This window comes from Suricata suricatta, chromosome 2, assembly GCF_006229205.1.
Source record: "Suricata suricatta isolate VVHF042 chromosome 2, meerkat_22Aug2017_6uvM2_HiC, whole genome shotgun sequence".
In the NCBI taxonomy this organism is placed as follows: Eukaryota; Metazoa; Chordata; class Mammalia; order Carnivora; family Herpestidae; genus Suricata; species Suricata suricatta.
In genome coordinates this window covers 65,564,650-65,582,968 of record NC_043701.1, presented here as the reverse complement: position 1 = coordinate 65,582,968, position 18,319 = coordinate 65,564,650, and the positions used below count along the sequence as shown (strand labels likewise).

Genomic DNA, 18,319 nt, shown 5'->3' with positions numbered 1-18,319 from the left:
GTTTCCGTAGTGTAGCGGTTATCACGTTCGCCTCACATGCGGAAGGTCCCAGGTTGGAAACCGGGCAGAAACACCCTTGGGGCGCCTGGGTGGCTCAGTGGGTTAAGCCTTGGACTTCAGCTCAAGTCAGATCTCACGTCCGTGGGCTAGAGGCCCGCATCAGGCTCTGTGCTGACAGCTAGCTCAGAGCCTGGAGCCTGCTTCCGGTTCTGTGTCTCCTTCGCTCTCTGCCCCTCCCCCTCTCATGCTGTCTCTCTCTGTATCAAAAATAAATAAAACATTTTTTAAAAATGCTTCAAGGATTAAAGAGAAGTATTAAGAAATGAAGCCACTGAATTTGGCAGTCAAAAGGTGACCTTTCAGAGAACCACTTCGGCAGAGTGATTAAATTTGAGGATTAAAACAAAATTGTAGTGAGATGAGGAAGTGAAGGCAGATAGAGATTTCCAAGAACTCAGGCAGGTGGATGGAACAATAGCATAAACAAAAGCCAGACTGAAGAAAAGTGTTTTTGTTTTGTTTTGTTTTGTTTGTTTTTAAGAAGACAGACTTGAGAGTTTTCACATAAATGTCTGGCTTAGTTAAAAACAAAATTTCAAAGAAAGAAGAAACTTGAGATCTAGAGGAAAGATGTGGAACTGACTGTCCAAATAAAATTTTAAACACTATTATGCAAAATATTTGTAACTATACTGACTTGTCTCTGAATCTGCCCACTGAATAGTCTTTAGTAGTACAAAAGCAATGTACTTCATAGGAAACCAAACAGATTTAATATTTTAAGAACACAGATGCATAAATCCTAAATTTAAAAATGTGTAGAAGGATCCAGAGTTCTCATGTTTTGATAGTGCAGTTCTTGGAAGGCAGATTACAGCAATAAAACATACAAGTAGTATGTCTTTATTTTACTTTTCATTTCTAGCTAACAGAAATTCTATTTGCCCACATTTTATTCTTCGATCATTCACATTCCCTGACTGGGTTTAAATCCTAGAAGGGAAGATAAGCTGAAATGCCCTGATTTCTCAGTAGAGATATGATATACAACCTTCGTAAACTTAAAAAAGACAAGACATCACTGCTTTTAGCCTCTTGCGCTTGACATTCCATCTGCACTATGCAGTGTGTCACAGAACAGAAAAGCTAGAGCAGAGATAGAGATTTATACTTCTCCCTACTTGTCCTCTTAATTATCTTGTCTGATAGACACTGTCAGTGCCAAACATGTCAAACATAAGTCTTTCATGGAATAGACAAGGCATTCCAAAACCAAAATTTTGTTTACATATTAGTTACATCAGGTGGGAGAAAGATTAAGCAAGAGTTTTTCTACCACTCTGAAGACCTAAAACGCGTCAAGTCACTTTTTACCAGCTTAAAAGTATTTGGAAAACAATGGCACTTTTGTCTTCCTCTCCAAGGAGAGAAATAGTCCTGTCTAGAGGGAAGGGAGGTGATTTAGCAGCATGTCATCCCAGCACCCATACCTTCTTAAGGTAATCCTCAGTATTCTAGGTCGGCGTGAATCAACTTTTGATAATTAATTTTTAAGAGAAAAAAAGATTTTCAAACTGGAATTCAAGATCTTATGGTTTGCGTTAAAGAAAGAGAAACAAGAACTTTTAAAGATGGCAAGATGAAAATAAAATGTCAAATGTAAGAAAATAATTACAAAACAAAGATAAAAAGATTATAGTTCTCAATTTTAGTATTTATTGAAAGATGGAAGACAAGGAAAATTCCTCTCAAACCCTAAAAACAAAATCTTTGCTAAATGTAAAATGAATTTTTAGATTTTTGCTTTACATGACAATGAACTTGTCCAACAAAATAACTGAATGAAAATTTACCAAAAACATAACTAATCTATTGTTTACAAAAATGATCTCATGTGCCATAAGTATCTGGGAAAAAACTGTTTGACTCAGGAACACTAATGAAATACCTTGAAGACTTAATACAAGAAATAAATCTTTTCGTACCTTCCCTGGCCCCCACTCCCCTAAGTTACATAATGGATTAAAAATGAATATATGTGGGAATAAACATAATATTTCCAATAATCTTACACACATGCACACATACATACACACACATACACAGTGTTGTGCTAGATCAACCTAATCTTTATTTAAGGTCGACAGCCTTAGAGGGACAAGGGAGAAAATGAATATGGCTTTAGTAAAGTTTTCAACTAAATATCACAAATGCTTAATTCTTTTGCTAGCTAACCAGCTAACCTGAGTATGGAAAACATATTACTTCTTAGATAGCTAAAAGGGTATGAACAAAAGTAATTAAAAAAAAAAGAAAAGCACTGTAGCAGACACCACTGAGGTACCTTAGTTATTTTTTTAAAGATCTGTGTATCAATTTAATAATTTACACAATCACTGTTTATATAGCATAAGATCATATAGAAACTACATATTAAGTGCTTATTATTCTGGTCCAAGAAATTGGGAAAAAAAAACAACCACTACCACCTTGTGTTCAGATAAAGAACTGGAATGTACTAACTAGGAAACCATTAATGTAATGCAATATTGAAACAGAATGATTTGTGTGTAACAAAGGTAGTCAGAAAGCTGTCAGATTGAATCTGAAGAGGATTTTAAAATTATAACCCATAAGACAAGGAACATAGCATTATTCAGGGGACAAAACTGTATCTTCAAATCTGAGCTCACTGATTTATATTTCACTTCCAGAGAAATGTATGTATTTTATAAAACATTACATTTTCAAAATCTGGACATGTTTTGAGTATTGTGTATAAAAGAAACTATACCTAAAAGCAACCACTGTGGTTGTTTTAGATATGTCTTTTAGGCAAAAGTTTAAGGCTCATAATATTTTGGACAGATACCCTAAAGGCATTTTATTACTGTATGATCTCATGCATCTATGTGTATACTACTCAAAAATTGAAACTAAAACGTTGTTAAATATATCACCCTTTAATTAAAAAAAAGAAGAAGAAAAACATTTTAACCACATGCTCTCCTACTTCTCAATACTGGTTTGTTATTAACTTTTGTATCCAAAAGGTAGGCGCAAATGATAAATTTAGCTTAAAAGAGAAGATTAAAGTGGTGAAGAGCAGGCTAAGGCAGTAACATATAAACAAAATCCCTATTTACATTACCATGATTTACACCTTCCTTATCCTATGAAAATTCCTATGTTACAAATATACTGATTTCCTATAAACCACTGAGATTTCCTACAATGTTTGCCTACCCTTTTAAACTGTGGGCCAGAAATATCACTGCTGCAATTATTTTTTTCTGGTGAAATGCCCCTAAGTGGCTTCTCCCTAACCAGAAAGATAAGCAGTTTTATGGGTACCACAAATGAGGCTGGAGCGGAAACAATTTAAATACCAACACTAGCCCAAAAGAACCACAGTTAAAAGTAATCACCCAAAGTCAGAGCCCAGAAAAATACCAAAGGTAAATAAAATCGATTTGCAATGAGCAGCGTTCCTTATATCAAAGCATATATTAAAGACATGTGTTTGGCTTTCAATTACAGTAGTGGAAGCAGTCTCCATTCGTGCTGAAGTCCATCACTGAAGAGATTTGTTTTAAGCTTTAGGCAGGCACTGTCAATCCTGTTTCTACCCCCTAATTTCGCTTTCTAGAGCTTTTGGGGGGGAAAAAAAGTACTCTAAGTTGTTTACCTTGCTAAGGTAGGGAGAAGGATCCTTAGAAAAATGAGGTAACACATCTTACTTTGTTAGTTAGATCTCTGTATATAGAAGCTGAGTCATTGCCCTTAAGATTTTGCATTTGTCGTATTTTCCTCCTGTTCTGCAAGAAAAATGTAAAAAAGGATTTTAACTGCTCACAACTGAACATTCTGTATCTAAAGATTTTTACTCAGCTTCTATTTAGTACAGATGCTGATTAGTAAGAAAAGTTTCTCAACTTATTTCATACACTGCAGAGAAAATTTATGTTAGAGCTATGTAATCTGGCCACATAACTTCATTAGAAGTTAGAAGAGTTAGATATCACTAACAGACCTTGTTTCTTCCAACTTTATAAATCTGTTTCGATTACTTAAACTGCTTTCTTAATGTTGAATATAAATATTTTAAAATGTATTCCAGGGAGTGAGGCTAGGAAGTTTCACATATTCATCTTATTCAGCAATTTAAGAAGTTATGCAAAATATGATATACATATATATTCCCATACATACACACATATATAAATATGCTTTCATAACTGAATATTGGTTTTAAAAATGCTTACACAGTGTGGGGAATTTAAATATTCACTAGGTTTGAACAGGTACATTTGCACTCCATTATCACTCTACATGACTATACCAGCAGAAACATAATAGACCAAATGATTTAACTCAATTGCCAGGTGTCTTTTTGCAGACCCAACAGAAAACGTATTTATTATGAACCTTTATTAAGTGGCTCAATTTCAGTATAAATCACACTAAAAAGATTTTTTAAAAGCTATTTACACTACAGTGCTGACACAGTAAAATGAAAAAAAAATTGGTATAAATAAGCTCTATGGAAAAGCCTTTAAATTGTCAAAAAAGAATTCTGGCTCGTATTACAAAAAATATATATATATGTGTATATATATACACATATGTATATATGTATATATATATATGTACATATACATATATATATATTGTCAGCTCTATTCTAAAACCTACAATTCCAAATCAAATGATTTTTTGAAGACTCCTTTTGTTTAAACCTGTAATGTTTACAGTGCATCTGGCCCTAAGTGCTTTGATACTTCACAGTTATGGACAGGCACTGAGGAATGTTACAAAGCTACATAACTCTATTTTGTAACAGACTTGGGAGCAAGTCCTCGGCTTGCTTTCAGAATTCATGAATCTTTATTAATTATTAACTTAAAAATAATTTTAAATGGTATGTACAAATTCAGCACAAAATGTCATCATCTTTTCTATCTTGATTTGCATGTGAACTAGGTTGTCTTGTATCAACTAGACTTATGAGACTTCCAGGACATAATCCTTCCTTTAAATCTTTGTTTGTATTTTCAAATTTAGAGTCCACATCAATCTTAAATTCTGTAAATTGAACATGATCCAATTTTGCTTTAACATTCTTGCCATCCATATTCGGTGCTCTAGTCTTTTCAGGAATATAAACATTCACAGGTTCTTCCTTGATTCTTACAGAGGCAATAGGTTCATGTTTAATCTGCTGTAGTTCAGATTTAGAATGAAGTTTGTCTGAAAAATTAGAATCCAAGGAGGTTTTGTTTACAGCACAAAGCTTGTGGTCAGTGTGAGGTCCAAGAACTGATGGTGTGGCATCTGGTGATGTGCCTGTTTCATGAGTAGCTGTATTCTGAACAGTGTCCTCCTCTAAGTGATATAACTTGAGCCGAACATGCCATGCTAAACTGCATACAGCCGAAACGGTCTTGAACTGATGAACAACGTTCCTTGGAATAAAATAAATGTCATTATCATACAGCTGAATCCTGGCATAGCGAATGCCTTCCCTCCTCAGTTGATTAAGTTTTGCATCATCAACCCACTGGACACACTAAAAAAAGAAACAGGAATACGAGTTAAGTCTTTTCCACAATAAAAATTAAACTGAACACTAATGGTTGAAGATATACCTGGGACAGTGGAGGTTCATGTAAATCTAACTGCATCCGTTGGACTACTTCTAAGAAATCTTCAGCATGAAAACAAATTACATCTTTGGTTATTCGGGGTTGAGCAGGCCTGAAAAAGAACATGAAACAGTGGAGAATCTTACATTAATGTTTCACTCGGGTGAGTCCTTATTAAATTTATTCTCAAAACAGAAATACTTAGAAATAAAGTCAAATGTAATTAGAAGGCCATTTGACCTATTTAAACAAAGGTATAAAACCATTAGTAAAACCCATGAGTTTTGGCCTAAACATAAATAGAACAACTTACCTCATTTTATTATGGCTATATATAACTATATTTTGAAAAATTAAAATAATTTGAATTGGTTAATTATGGAAATCGAAAAAGTAAAGGCTTTGCCTTTAAAGTCAATACTTCAACTAATTAAATACTAAGGTGAAGCTGCTACATAAAAATTAGAGGTAAATATGGGGAAAAGAGAATACTTTTAATAAACACATATATAAATAACTGCAATTATATGTAAAATTCCTAAATAGTTCTTAGTAAATTAAGAGACATTCATTAGAAAAGTGCTACTAAACTATTAACGCTCTATATGTGGGTGATTGATAGTGTCTTTAAGACATAATTCTAAAAAAAATCCCCCAATTCGTCAATTAATTAGCAATATACAAATACATTTTTACAGAACATGCTAAATAACGGATTTTGAAATGAAATTCCAAGCACTAGAATTACCAAAAAAAATCATACCAAGGTAAATCATAAAAAGATTTTTAAAAAACAGTGATATAGAGAAAACCTGAAACATACATTACACTGATACACAGGGAAAGTAGGAGAAGATCATCAAGGACAATAACGGCACAGTAAGCACCAAGTAAATCTTAGTTTTTCTTTAACTTTAGTTAAGGCAATTGTTTTCACCTCTGATCACTTAAAAAATCAAATTATTAAGGTCAAATCCAAAAGAATAAAAGTACACTCTAAAAATTGAAAAAGTCTAACGCAGTTATACAATTAGGATATCCAAAAAGAAAAATGAAACTTTCTTTCCCCCACAGGAAGGAGAATTACTGAGAAACTTCCCAAGAAAAATTTTAGAAGCCAAGAAAATCTTTCATTAAAATAGCAGTAGTTAAAAAAGAAAAAGAAAAAAAGAAAAAGCAGTAGTTAACACATACCACTCTCCACAGTGCACAGCCTTCAACACTCCAACAGCAGCTGTAGTCTGTCGTTCAAAACCTTGTCCTATATGATCTGCATGGGCTCTTGTCCTGTCTTCAAAGAGCATCTCACGGGGTTCACTGGTTCGAGGTAGGTACTGCAGGTTTTTTATTTCATTGGTAGTTCTGTTAAAATAAAATCACAGATAGGTAGGCAGACAGGTAGGCAGGCAGGAAGGCAGGCAGACAGACAGACAGACAGACAGAGGAGGTGGGGAGAGAGGCTGGCCTATGTATTAAGGCTTAATCACCTTCAAACATTTGTAATGAAGTCTTGTGGCTTAACTGCCATCAAGGATTTACTAATTACATAACTCAGACAAAAAGAAATTTTACATCACCTGCTCCCAAATCAAGTTCTATTTTTAAAATGAACAAGGACAAACAAAAAATGCATATAATCCCCTCCTCTTTCTAACACACATTCACAAAAGGGGCAGTCATAAGGTGGATAAACAACTAAATCACAGATGCTGTGGTTTACCCAGGTTTCCATCCAGAATCTTTACCTGAGGTTTGGGTCTTCTGTAGAACCATGCCCCCCACTCAAATCACATGGCTAATGTAAGATACATTATCTGGAACAAACAGGTAACTTTCAAAAAAGGATTAACTTATTTTTATAAAATACCTACCATATACCAGGTCCTATCTAGGTACTGCAGCTAGTGAACAAGCCAGTAGTGAATAAACAGACAAGTTTCCTGCTTTCACAGGAGTTGATATTCCAGTGGAGAAAGACTAACAAACAGATACGAAGAAAATACTGAGTAATAAGTACTTCCACAAAACAGGCATGATTTATTGGAGGGAGAAAGGAAAACCTTTGCTCCCTCTTAAAGGACAGCCACCAGCATTCCCCCACAGTTCACCTACATATGCAGACAGAAGCTGCTACTTAGCCTCATTCAACACAAAAACCTCTAATTGTGCTGCAAAAGGGGGAAAGGGTGAGAAGTATTTATTTGACTGGAGTCATCATCTTGTGTGGTTTTCTGTTGCTTTCAAAGACAAATCCAGATTGCCCCCATAATTTTTTCCTCTCATTCTAGTTTAACCCCTAAGAATCACTCTTTCTTATTCTCTAATTTACCACCATCCAGCTTTACTTCTTACTGCTCTTTGTGCACTCTGGTATTGCAGTGTTACAACACACACAAACACATGCACACATGCAGATGATGCTACATCATACTTTTTGGCCTTTTGTGACTATGTTCTACTGGTGTCAGAAAGCTAGATGTTGATTCCTATGGAAAGCTAACAGGCTTTCAAGCCTACAACTCTGGTGTCATTAACACCACATTCTAATGAATTAAGACTTTATATGAAGCATTTAAGCACAGTGCCTTGGTCAATGCTGTTATTAGTTGGCCAGACTACAACGTGATATGAAATCATCACATATACATGGTTTCTAATCCCTGAGGTATGGCAGATTCCTCAGAGGGCTGGTCAACTCCCTTATATTACATGTAGAACTCTATATATATCGGCACTGTTCTAGGGAGAGGCCTTTGGATTCTCAAAACGATTTATAAATCCAAGTTAAGAACCACTGAGAAACACACCAATTTTATCATTTACTACCAACTTATATAAATACTTCCTCCAACCAACAAATATTTACTAAGCACCAGTCACTCTGTTTAAGTGCTAGAGGCACATGAGTAACAAGCACAACATAGTCCTGTCCTCATGGTTTACTCAGTGACCATTTTCCTTTTTTTTCTTTTCTTCTTAAACTAACATTCACTTTAATTAATAATATAACATCTTTATGGATCTAAACAAATATATCCGCAGCATCACCCACTCCATTCCCACCAATGTTAACTTAGGGTACATTTTTCCATACTTTCCCTTGTATGTGTATAAACGTGTATAAACATACACGTTTATTTCTTTTCATAAAAATACAATCATATTGGCCATATTTCTCTTCATTTTGCTCTTTTAAAATGTTATGAAGACCCTTCCAGATCAACAGATGTAAAAAATTTAACTATTTCAACATTCTTTTTTAAAGATTTTTTAAGTAGTTTCTGCATTCAACGTAAGGCTCAAACTCACAACTCCAAGGTCAAGAGTTGCATGCTCCACCGACCAAACCAGCCGGGAGGAATTCCAAAGGAATGGATATTGAGTTTTACTGTTGCTTTTTCTTTTAAGATTTTATTTAACCATATTTTTAATAGGAATGTGCCAAAATGTATTCAACCATTCCACTGTTAATGGACATGGAGACCATTTTAAACTCTGTTGCTCGCTACAAAGAATGCTGCAATTAACATTCTTATACATTTAGCTTTAGTGATTTCATTTCTTAGGACAGATTTCCAAAAGTAGTAGCGCTGGATCGAATAGTGTATATGCATTAAACTTAATGAGTTATTGTTAAATAACTTCCATAGAATGATTATAGCAGCTCACCTTTCTACCAACAATATATAAATGATCCTGTTTCCTCATACCTCCCAGCCTCTAATACTTTTTTTTGCCAATATAATAGGTAAAAATAGTATCTCATGGTTCTTTTAATATAACTGGCTGAGGCCTATTTTTCTACTGGGTTGTGTTACATTTTTGTCATCAATTTGGGAATGCTCTTTTGTATTATTAACTTTAGTCTGGCACACATTATAAATGTTTTAGTCCAGTCTATTAATTTTGAACTGTGTTGTTGATGTCTTTTCTCTCATAAATTACTATTATATATTTCTATCTTGCTTAGTCTCATGTTTAAAGTTTTAATTTTTTATATTTTAATTTTTTATCTATTATGTTCAAATCTCTAACTGACTTCCTGTATAAGGGCTATGGCTTTGTTTTCTTTCAAATGGACTTCAATTATGCCAACATTAATCTTCCTTTTCCCATCTATCTCATACATTAAGATCTCAACATACTTTGATCCATTTGGGTACTCTATCGTATTCCAATGATATTTTTGAGATTTATAATAATTTTTAATATCTATAACACAAGGTGTCCCTCACTTATCTTTTTCAGTTTTCTTGGATATTTGTTGACTTTCTTTATCTTTCTTCTGAACTTTAAAATCATTAAATCCAGTGCTGGAAGTCTGAGTCCAAGTGGAATGCTACAAATTTCAAAGGACACTCATTTTTATCCAATCTAGAACATAGTAGGGTTTTTCATTTGTTTAGGTTTTATTTTATATCCTCCAGGAGATGCTTTAGTTTACTTAATATGGGTTCTGCATACTTCTTATTAAATTTATGCCAAAATAGTTCATGTCTTTGTTGTGAATGCCTTTTTTCCCCATTCCTAGTTACAATTTATTGTCATTTGCCTACATTACTCAAGCCTTATTTATATTGGATATATTATAAAAAATTTTATCAGCATATGTATCCATTTTTGAATTTACATTCCAATTATGCTCTAAACTTTCCCTTCCTTCTTTCTCCAGCTTTCTTTTCTTTTTTTTTAACTTTTTAATGTTTTTTAATTTATTATTGAGACAGAGAGAAACAGAGCATGAGTAGGGGAGGGGCAGATAGAGAGGGAGACACAGGATCTGAAGCAGGCTCCAGGCTCTGAGCTGTCAGCACAGAGCCCAATGCAGGGCTCGAACCCACGAACTGTGAGATCATGACCTGAGCTGAAGTCAGATGCTTAACTGACTGAGCCACCCAGGCGCCCCTCTCCAGCTTTCAACTAACACATGCACACACACATCCAACATATAAACATCTATCCCTGGCAATAAAAATTTGTATTCAACATACCTTTTCCTTTTGAAAGGTGACTTTGGCATATCAGCCACAGGGATCATTTGTTCTCCTGGGCGTACCCACATGATGGGACCATCATCACTGTCTTTTCGACTCTCTAATTTTAGACTACTTAGTGTCCCCCATGGCAGTGTACACTAGAGGCAAATAATTACACAGAAACCAATTATTTTCAAAATGCATCTTCAAATATATATTAAAGAATACTGCTCCCTTGACAAACTTTCACATATACTTTTATACTTATACATTTAAAATACATACCTATATTGAATATATTCCTATGTATTCATACATTTTCCTTCAAAAAAATTCGATTTCAAGCATATCAAGAGTAATTATTCTCAGATGGTTTGCTCCTCTAACCGTGGCAGAAATATAATTTACTATATTCATCATTTGTTATTCCTCCTTCTACCAAATAAAAGGGGCATATGATGTTAATAAGTTGGCAAAATAAGCATGTGTTCTCCAGGAGAATCCATAAAAATGAACTACTTAATTTTAAAAACTAGGTATCTCAGAAAAAAGGACACTTCTTTGAACAGTTATAATCAAAACCTAACAAACCAAAAAGGAAAACAAACCAAAGTCAAAATTTATTTCCGTTTAGTAGCTGCTTGAAGAGATTGTTGGTCTAAAAGCAATTTTTCTTTTAAAAAGAAGACAGAAAAAATGTCGAAGGGCGATTGTCCTGGTAATGGTGAGAATGGAATTTAAAAAAACCTTTATTCCATCCCCTCCCAAGAAAGGGACTGTCACATGAAATTTCTCCTCAAAGAATGCATTTAGTTCATTTGCCTTTAAAATTAAATATGAAACAGTGATGTTTTTAAATAGTATTTATTTTAATTTAAAGTTTATTTATTTTGAGAAAGAATGAGACAACAAAGGTAGAGAGGGAGAGAGAGAATCCCAAGCAGGCTCTGTGCCTGACATGGGCTTAAAATCACAACCTGTGAGATCATAAATTGGGCTGAAACTGAGTCAGATGCTCAAGCAATGAGCCACCCAGGTGCCCCTAAATTATGGCCTTTTAAAAATACCACTTAAGGAGCACCTGGGTGGCTCAGTCGGTTAAGCGTCCAGCTTTGGCTCAGGTCATGATGTCACAGTTCATGGGTTCGAGCCCCGTGTCGGGCTTTGTGCTGACAGCTAGCCCAGAGCCTGGAGTCTGCTTCAGATTCTGTGTCTCCCTCTCTCTATGACCCTCCCCTGCTTGTGCTGTCTCTCAAAAATAATACAAACATTAAAAAAACACATTTAAATGCAGTCAAATTCCATGATCTCTCTAGCTGGGAAAAATAGAAAAATAACAAAGGCTTAAAAGGAATAAAAAAGAAAATGTAAGGGGAATGGAATGGAGTGAAAAAAATAAGTTAGATAAGCTATGTATATACACAGACATTAGAAAATGGAACAAGAACAAGTTGAAAAAGAAGAAATCTACAACAAATTATTTAGCCAATATTGGAGATAAATGGATGTGTCACATTCTGACCTTTAAATTACTGATTAAAAAATTACATAGCTCAGTAATTTCTCTCTCAGTGAGATAGTCCCAGCAGACAAGAAGAAATATTTTCTAGAATGCAGAGATTATTGAAAAAATAAAAGGAATCTGGCTAGAAATCATTTAAAGAATTTAAAGGGGTCTTAAAGCTATCTAGTCTAAATGTAATATTTTATGGATGAGGCAACTGAAGTCCAGAAAGTTTCAATGGCCTGCCCAGCCCAGGTAAGTAGAGCCCAGACTGAAATACAGATGTGCTGTATTCCTGAGCCAGTTCTCCACGAGGGCAGACTGCCATTCCTGTGTCCTAAACATTTAATGTGTAAGCATCCTTCTGTAATTCTTACATCTTCTGATACTCAGTTGATAAAAAGCTGACAAACAGATGGAACCTAATTGCCTAAAGTGGGAGCAACTGGCAAATGTTATTTTGGTCCACCATTTAGCTCTGCCATTGTAACCAGTACCTGAGGAGTCACGTGACACACACTACGCAAGAATTCTATTTCTGAATCAACCATGATTTGTGCCACTGGTAGCATGAAAGTGACACCCACGATTTAGACTGCTTGATATTATTTTCTCTTACTTTTAAAAATGGTGAATCTTCCAACATGTCAAGGAACTCAGGGAAGTAATCTCCCACTTCTTCATCAACTGCTCCCACCAAGCTGATCTGTCGCATTGGGCCAGCTCTGTAAGTACCGTGAGAATATGTTCTTTTTACCTGAAGGATATAGATTTAAACTCATAATTAAATTTATAATTAATAGTTATACATAAGCTAATGCTTGCTACTGTTCTGTAACATTAAATTATATTGTCTGAGAATATAAGAACATAATGTGAGGTAAGCAAAACAAAAAAAAGCCTTTACAAACAAACAAAAAAAAGGGCATGTAAAAGTCCATATTAAAACAAGCTATTTTACCTTCTCTAGCTATTCTACACATTGCTTATAAAAACACAGATAAGATCAACAGCATAATTCGATACAGTAACTTCTCACAACACAGTTCATTATTTGATCTATAAGGTCAATTAAATTATATTCAAAGGTTTACACTTTTCTTAAATGCTTCCTATCTTTTTATTGGAATTTCCCCCTGAAGTGTTATATTTATCCAGTACCAGTGGTTTATATGTCAGAAAGGCCACCAGGAAAGACTTTCCCTTCTAGATCATACCATATTACTTGGGATCCAGTTTGTTTCTATGATTAACTCTGATAAAAACTACTAGAGATTGAGAATCTGGAGTCCTAGGTTCCAACTCTACCTTTATCTACCAACTATGTCACCTTCAGAAATCATATAAATTCCTAAATTTTAGTTTCTTTAAGTGGAATGATTTATCTCAGATTGTTGAAGAACACTTAACAATCATATAAAGCTATAAAGCCACACGCCCAAGGCTAGCAAATGGGCAGCATTTGAGTATCAAGTCAAAATAAACAACCCACACCTCAAGAATCTTGGTACTTGAAATCTGACAAGCACATTTAAATCCTACAAAGAAATCTATGCCTTTTCATATCCTAATGTGAGTAAACAAGAATCCAAAACAACTTCCTTTCATAAACTTTATGCAAAATCCTAATTATCTTTCTAATCTCTGGATTAGCCTTTGTGAGCACTAAATTTAGGGAGATCAAAATGTCTCACTTTGCCTGGGTCTATTGTAGTTTTAAAATTCAAAGTCCTATGTATCTCAGGAGGCAAACCTGGAATGGTTAGGTTTTTGTCACATCATGGACACACTCTACAAGATCATATCATAAGTCGAATCCCTACTATCACATCTGGTACAGATAGTCTTATGTATCTAAGAAGTCCTCCCACCCCCATATTTAAAAACAAATAATAAAAATTCCATCATAATAAATCTGACTCAAATATCAGGGAATTTTACTTCATTTTTATAATCAGCAAAAGCAATTAACAATGATCCATTAATTCCTTAATAAGTTTATTTACCAGAATTCCAAGTTAAAGTTTTGATTAACTGTCAAAAACTCACTTCTTAGAACCATAAACATTCTTGCAATCCTCAAATTACAAAAAATAAAGAGAGAGAGAGAGTCCTGTGTCCCCATTTTATGCTCACGATATCCTCTTTTTCCTGTCTCCCAAAAGTTCTTAGCATCTTCTATACTGAGAGAGCTAAAAGCTAAGATCTGACTATACTCTAGAGGTTCTAGATGGTTACATGTACTAACAATACTACAAGAAAATTAGTTATCAGTATGCATTGCTGTAATGTAGTCTAACAAAGCTAAGGATTATTATCAATTCAAAACTAAGCAAATTTATCAGAATTGACATAACATTAATTCTATTAGGTAATTCTGAGTTTGTGGCTCAGTTTTGGATCTACAAATTATTGTATTAGGGGATCTCATGGCCATTCGGTGAATTCAAACTACTTGCACTGCAAAACTCAAATTTTCCAAGTGCTTTGAAATACATCCTTTGACTTGTAAAAGTCACATAAAGATATTTCCACTTCAAACAAATAAAATTTCTGTGCCTCAAATCTCCTTAATTTAACTCCAGTAACACGTCTAAATCATTAGTTCTGGGGCACCTGGGTGGCTCAGTCTTAGGCTAAGCATCTGACTTCGGCTCAGGTCAGCATCTCATGATTCTTGAGTTCCACAGTTTGTGAGTCCCACGTCGGGCTCTGTGCTGAGAGGTGAGAGCCTGCTTCGATTTGTGTGTCTCTCTCTCTGCCCCTCTCCCACTAACACACTCTCTCTCAAAAATAAAACATTAAAAAAATTTTTTTAATCATTAACTAGTTGTAACAAAGCCAAAATCAAGGGAGTCCTTGCCACCCACCTGGTTCATTCTACAACATCACAGTATCAACAATGATCAACTGAATAATTGGGGCAATGACTCAATGATCAACTAAATAATTTGGGCAAGGAGGAATCTTCATTGATCAAATTCTTTTAATATACTAAGTACAACTCAATTTAAGAGCTATCCTAAAGAAATGGGTACTTTGAAAATACTTTTCAAGAAAAGTCAAATGAGTGGATGGTCCACTGGACTTTTTTTCCAAGAAGATAAGTACAAAAATTAAATGCATGCATATAAAAGATAACATCAAGAAAGAATGTTCTTTAATGTAAATGTTAGGAGTCAAAGATAATCTTCTCTGAGGAAATGTAAATGTGAAATCATAACAATTTATGTAACAGGTAAAAACAGGTCTTAATTACTTCTTAAACATGAAATAATTCATTTCGCAAATGATTGAGGTACTTTTTTGATTTCTACCTAGCAGTCACCATGCAATTCAAACTACTTCGATCCTACAAAACAATTCAATTATTTCTTATACATGAAATAATTCTTTTGCAAATAATTGGGGTACTTTTTTGAGTTCTACCTAGCAGTCACCATGCAACTCAATCTGCTTTGATCCTCCAAAAACAAAACACAACTAAAAACATTATTAAACTACAGAGAAGGGATAATAAATACAGTAATCAGAAAACCAGAACTGATTACTAACAAATTTATCATTCAGCCCTCTTAGAGTATAACTTCTGTGTTTAAATGTTACGTAAAAACATGTATCATTTAGTAACTGAAAAAAATTAGTTAAGCTTCTTGGATAATGATATTAAAGACAAATGATAATGTCTTGTCTTATAACTTAAGTACTTCACTAACTTTGACTTAACCAAATGTTAACTAGATGTTATCTTAGGCTAGAATGATTATTAATTGAAGGGAACATTAGTAACCTAGTCATCTCATTTCATTCAAATTACCTTTACATTAATTTCTAAATTATAAATGTTTGTTTAAAACTAAAATAAAACACATCTAAATGAGTACAGGCATAAATATTAAAAATTTTAACAGAATACATTAAATAAATTAGAACAGACTTGATTTTCCCTCCCACCATTTGTATTTTGAGGCTATCCAAAAAGAGGCTATATCTTTTGATAATGTTTTCAAATATGGTCCTATTATAAGTCATAAGTATTTCAAAAGATAATTTGGAAAAACTGAATTTTCAAGAGTTAAGTAATATAGATTCTACTTGTCAGTTTATAATCTTAAATACTGTATTTGAATCTTTATAGTTCTTGTCACCTCATGGCAAACTACATATATATTATATGTGAAATGTACTTACATACATAATTTGCTATAATAAAAGTACCAGTCTTTCTCCTTTTCACCCAAATGTGCTCAAACTGTAAAGTACTATTAAAGCCACACAGGTAAACCCCACTAAAAGTATGGTCTTTATATAAACTATGTATACTTATCTATCATGTTCAAAATTTTAAATTCAAACTGAAATCATCAAAATCTTACAAAATTTCACAAAAGTAATTTTGTGAAAGCAGACTTTTAAAATACAGTATGATATAACTTTTAATTATATACCACTGAACACAACTTTGTAGTGTCATAACCCAATATTCAAACATACACTACATCAGAGAGGAGCCAAGATGGCGGAGAGGAAGGGAGCTCTGTAAACTTTGTCTGTCCCATCGATCGAACTGAGAAGGACATTGCTCTCATCTGCAAGAGCGGAAGGAGAACATACGGACTCCAGAAGGAAGAGAACCTGAAGGATACCTGAGTGAGTGAGTGCGAACTGGGGAGATTGGAAAACGGGCCAGCCCAAGACGGGCAGGGGAGGTGGCAGCCCCAGCCCAACGCAGGGTAAGCGCGCGGAGCCCTAGAGACAAAGGGAAGAGACAGAGAGACTAAACACGCTCATAGTACTGTCTCTGGGGAAGAGGTAAAGAACGCTTAACTGCGCTTGGAGAGAGAAGCTCACTCCATAGATAACTGCTGGGTAGCCTAAATCCCGAACCCAGGTGGCGCGCAAGGGAAGGAACAGCTTCCAGCCCGGTGCCATCTTGGCGAGGAGTCTGCGACCACTGCCACAGCGGTGATAGGGGTGCTCACTTCGACCTCGGTTTTGGGAGTGGGAGCACACACCTCATTTCCATGGTGCATCTTGCCCCCAGCATTGGCCCCGTGAAACCTGAATCCCGGGTGCCAACAGGGAAAAAATAGCCCCCACCTGTGCGTGATCCCGGCAGGGAATTGGCAGTGGTGGAGACCTGGGTGCGCGCGCACAGGCTACAGGAGCTCCCAGCTCATTTCCAGCAGCTCCTGGCGCCGCCTCAGGCAACAGCTGCGCACTCTTTCCTCCCCCAACACTAACCCGATCCCCGCTGGGGGTTGGGTCTGAGACTGCGCACACTTCACCTCCTGCTGCGCATCTCGCCTCAGGCAGGGGCAGCCGAAATCCCAGCCTGAGCCTAGACAAACTGATTCCTCCCCCTAAGAAGCCAGCAACCAAAAAAAACCACCATCTGTGGTAGCATAAAGAGTGCATGGACTAGAACTTTGAACCGAGGCAGGCCTGGAAAATACAACTCTGCTCAACCACGGCAAAAGGAGATTGGACTCATTAGAGTGGCCTACAGTTTGTAGTTCAGCAGAACTTGGTGTGCCGCCTGCCTATCTAATCTCCGCAAACACCAAGGCGGAGCCTCTGAGAGCAGCCTCCAAGACCTACCACATCAAACCACACCTATCCATGAGAGGGAGCTGCTGTCTTTTTTTTTTAGGTTTTTTTTTCACTTTTTTTTAATAAGTTTTTTCTTTTTTTTCTTCTTTTTTTTCTATTTGCCTTTTTCTGTATGTATTTTTTATTATTATTACTTTTTTTTACTTCAATTTTTTAAAATTTTTACTCCTTATTTTCCTTTCTCCTTTCTCCCTTTTTTTTTCTTACCTTCTTGCAATCCAGATATATTCTCGTATATCTCATCCCTACCTCTCCCCTCAACTGGTCATACACTTTTAGACTGTCCACTGTCCTTTACTGTCTCTGCCCCCTTTATTCTTTTTTCCTTTCTTTTTCTTTTTCTTCTCCTCTTTTCGTCTCTTTCCTTCCCATTCTCTTTATTTACTTTCCAGCTTTTAATGTGTTTGTTTGTTTGATTTGTCTGTGCATTTGTGTGTTACTGTTCCCTCTGTGTTTCTGTTTTCCTACTTAGGGCTACACCAAGACACAAACCAAAGTGTGCATGACAGCGAGACCCAAATACTGCTGAGTAGGGAAATAAAATATTCAAAGGCACAGCAAGCAGTGCTCAACGAGCTCTC

The 18,319-nt window shown here is 35.3% G+C and overlaps 1 protein-coding gene and 1 non-coding gene across 2 annotated transcripts in view; one reads left to right on the top strand and one right to left on the bottom strand.

The window, feature by feature from the left end:
• On the top strand, window positions 1-73 carry TRNAV-CAC. Its single transcript has one exon. It is a non-coding gene; the product is annotated as a tRNA-Val (tRNA).
• Window positions 74-1,693: 1,620 nt separating this feature from the next.
• RSBN1L (round spermatid basic protein 1 like) overlaps window positions 1,694-18,319 on the bottom strand; it is a 71,237-nt gene continuing 54,611 nt past the window's right edge. The window contains exons 4-8 of the mRNA XM_029927930.1: window positions 12,745-12,882; window positions 10,637-10,779; window positions 6,840-7,007; window positions 5,649-5,757; window positions 1,694-5,569 (exon numbers count right to left, since the gene is read on the bottom strand). Of these exons, the coding sequence (XP_029783790.1) occupies window positions 4,934-5,569; window positions 5,649-5,757; window positions 6,840-7,007; window positions 10,637-10,779; window positions 12,745-12,882 (1,194 nt within the window). The 3' untranslated portion in view covers window positions 1,694-4,933. The remainder of the gene's footprint in view (window positions 5,570-5,648; window positions 5,758-6,839; window positions 7,008-10,636; window positions 10,780-12,744; window positions 12,883-18,319) is intronic.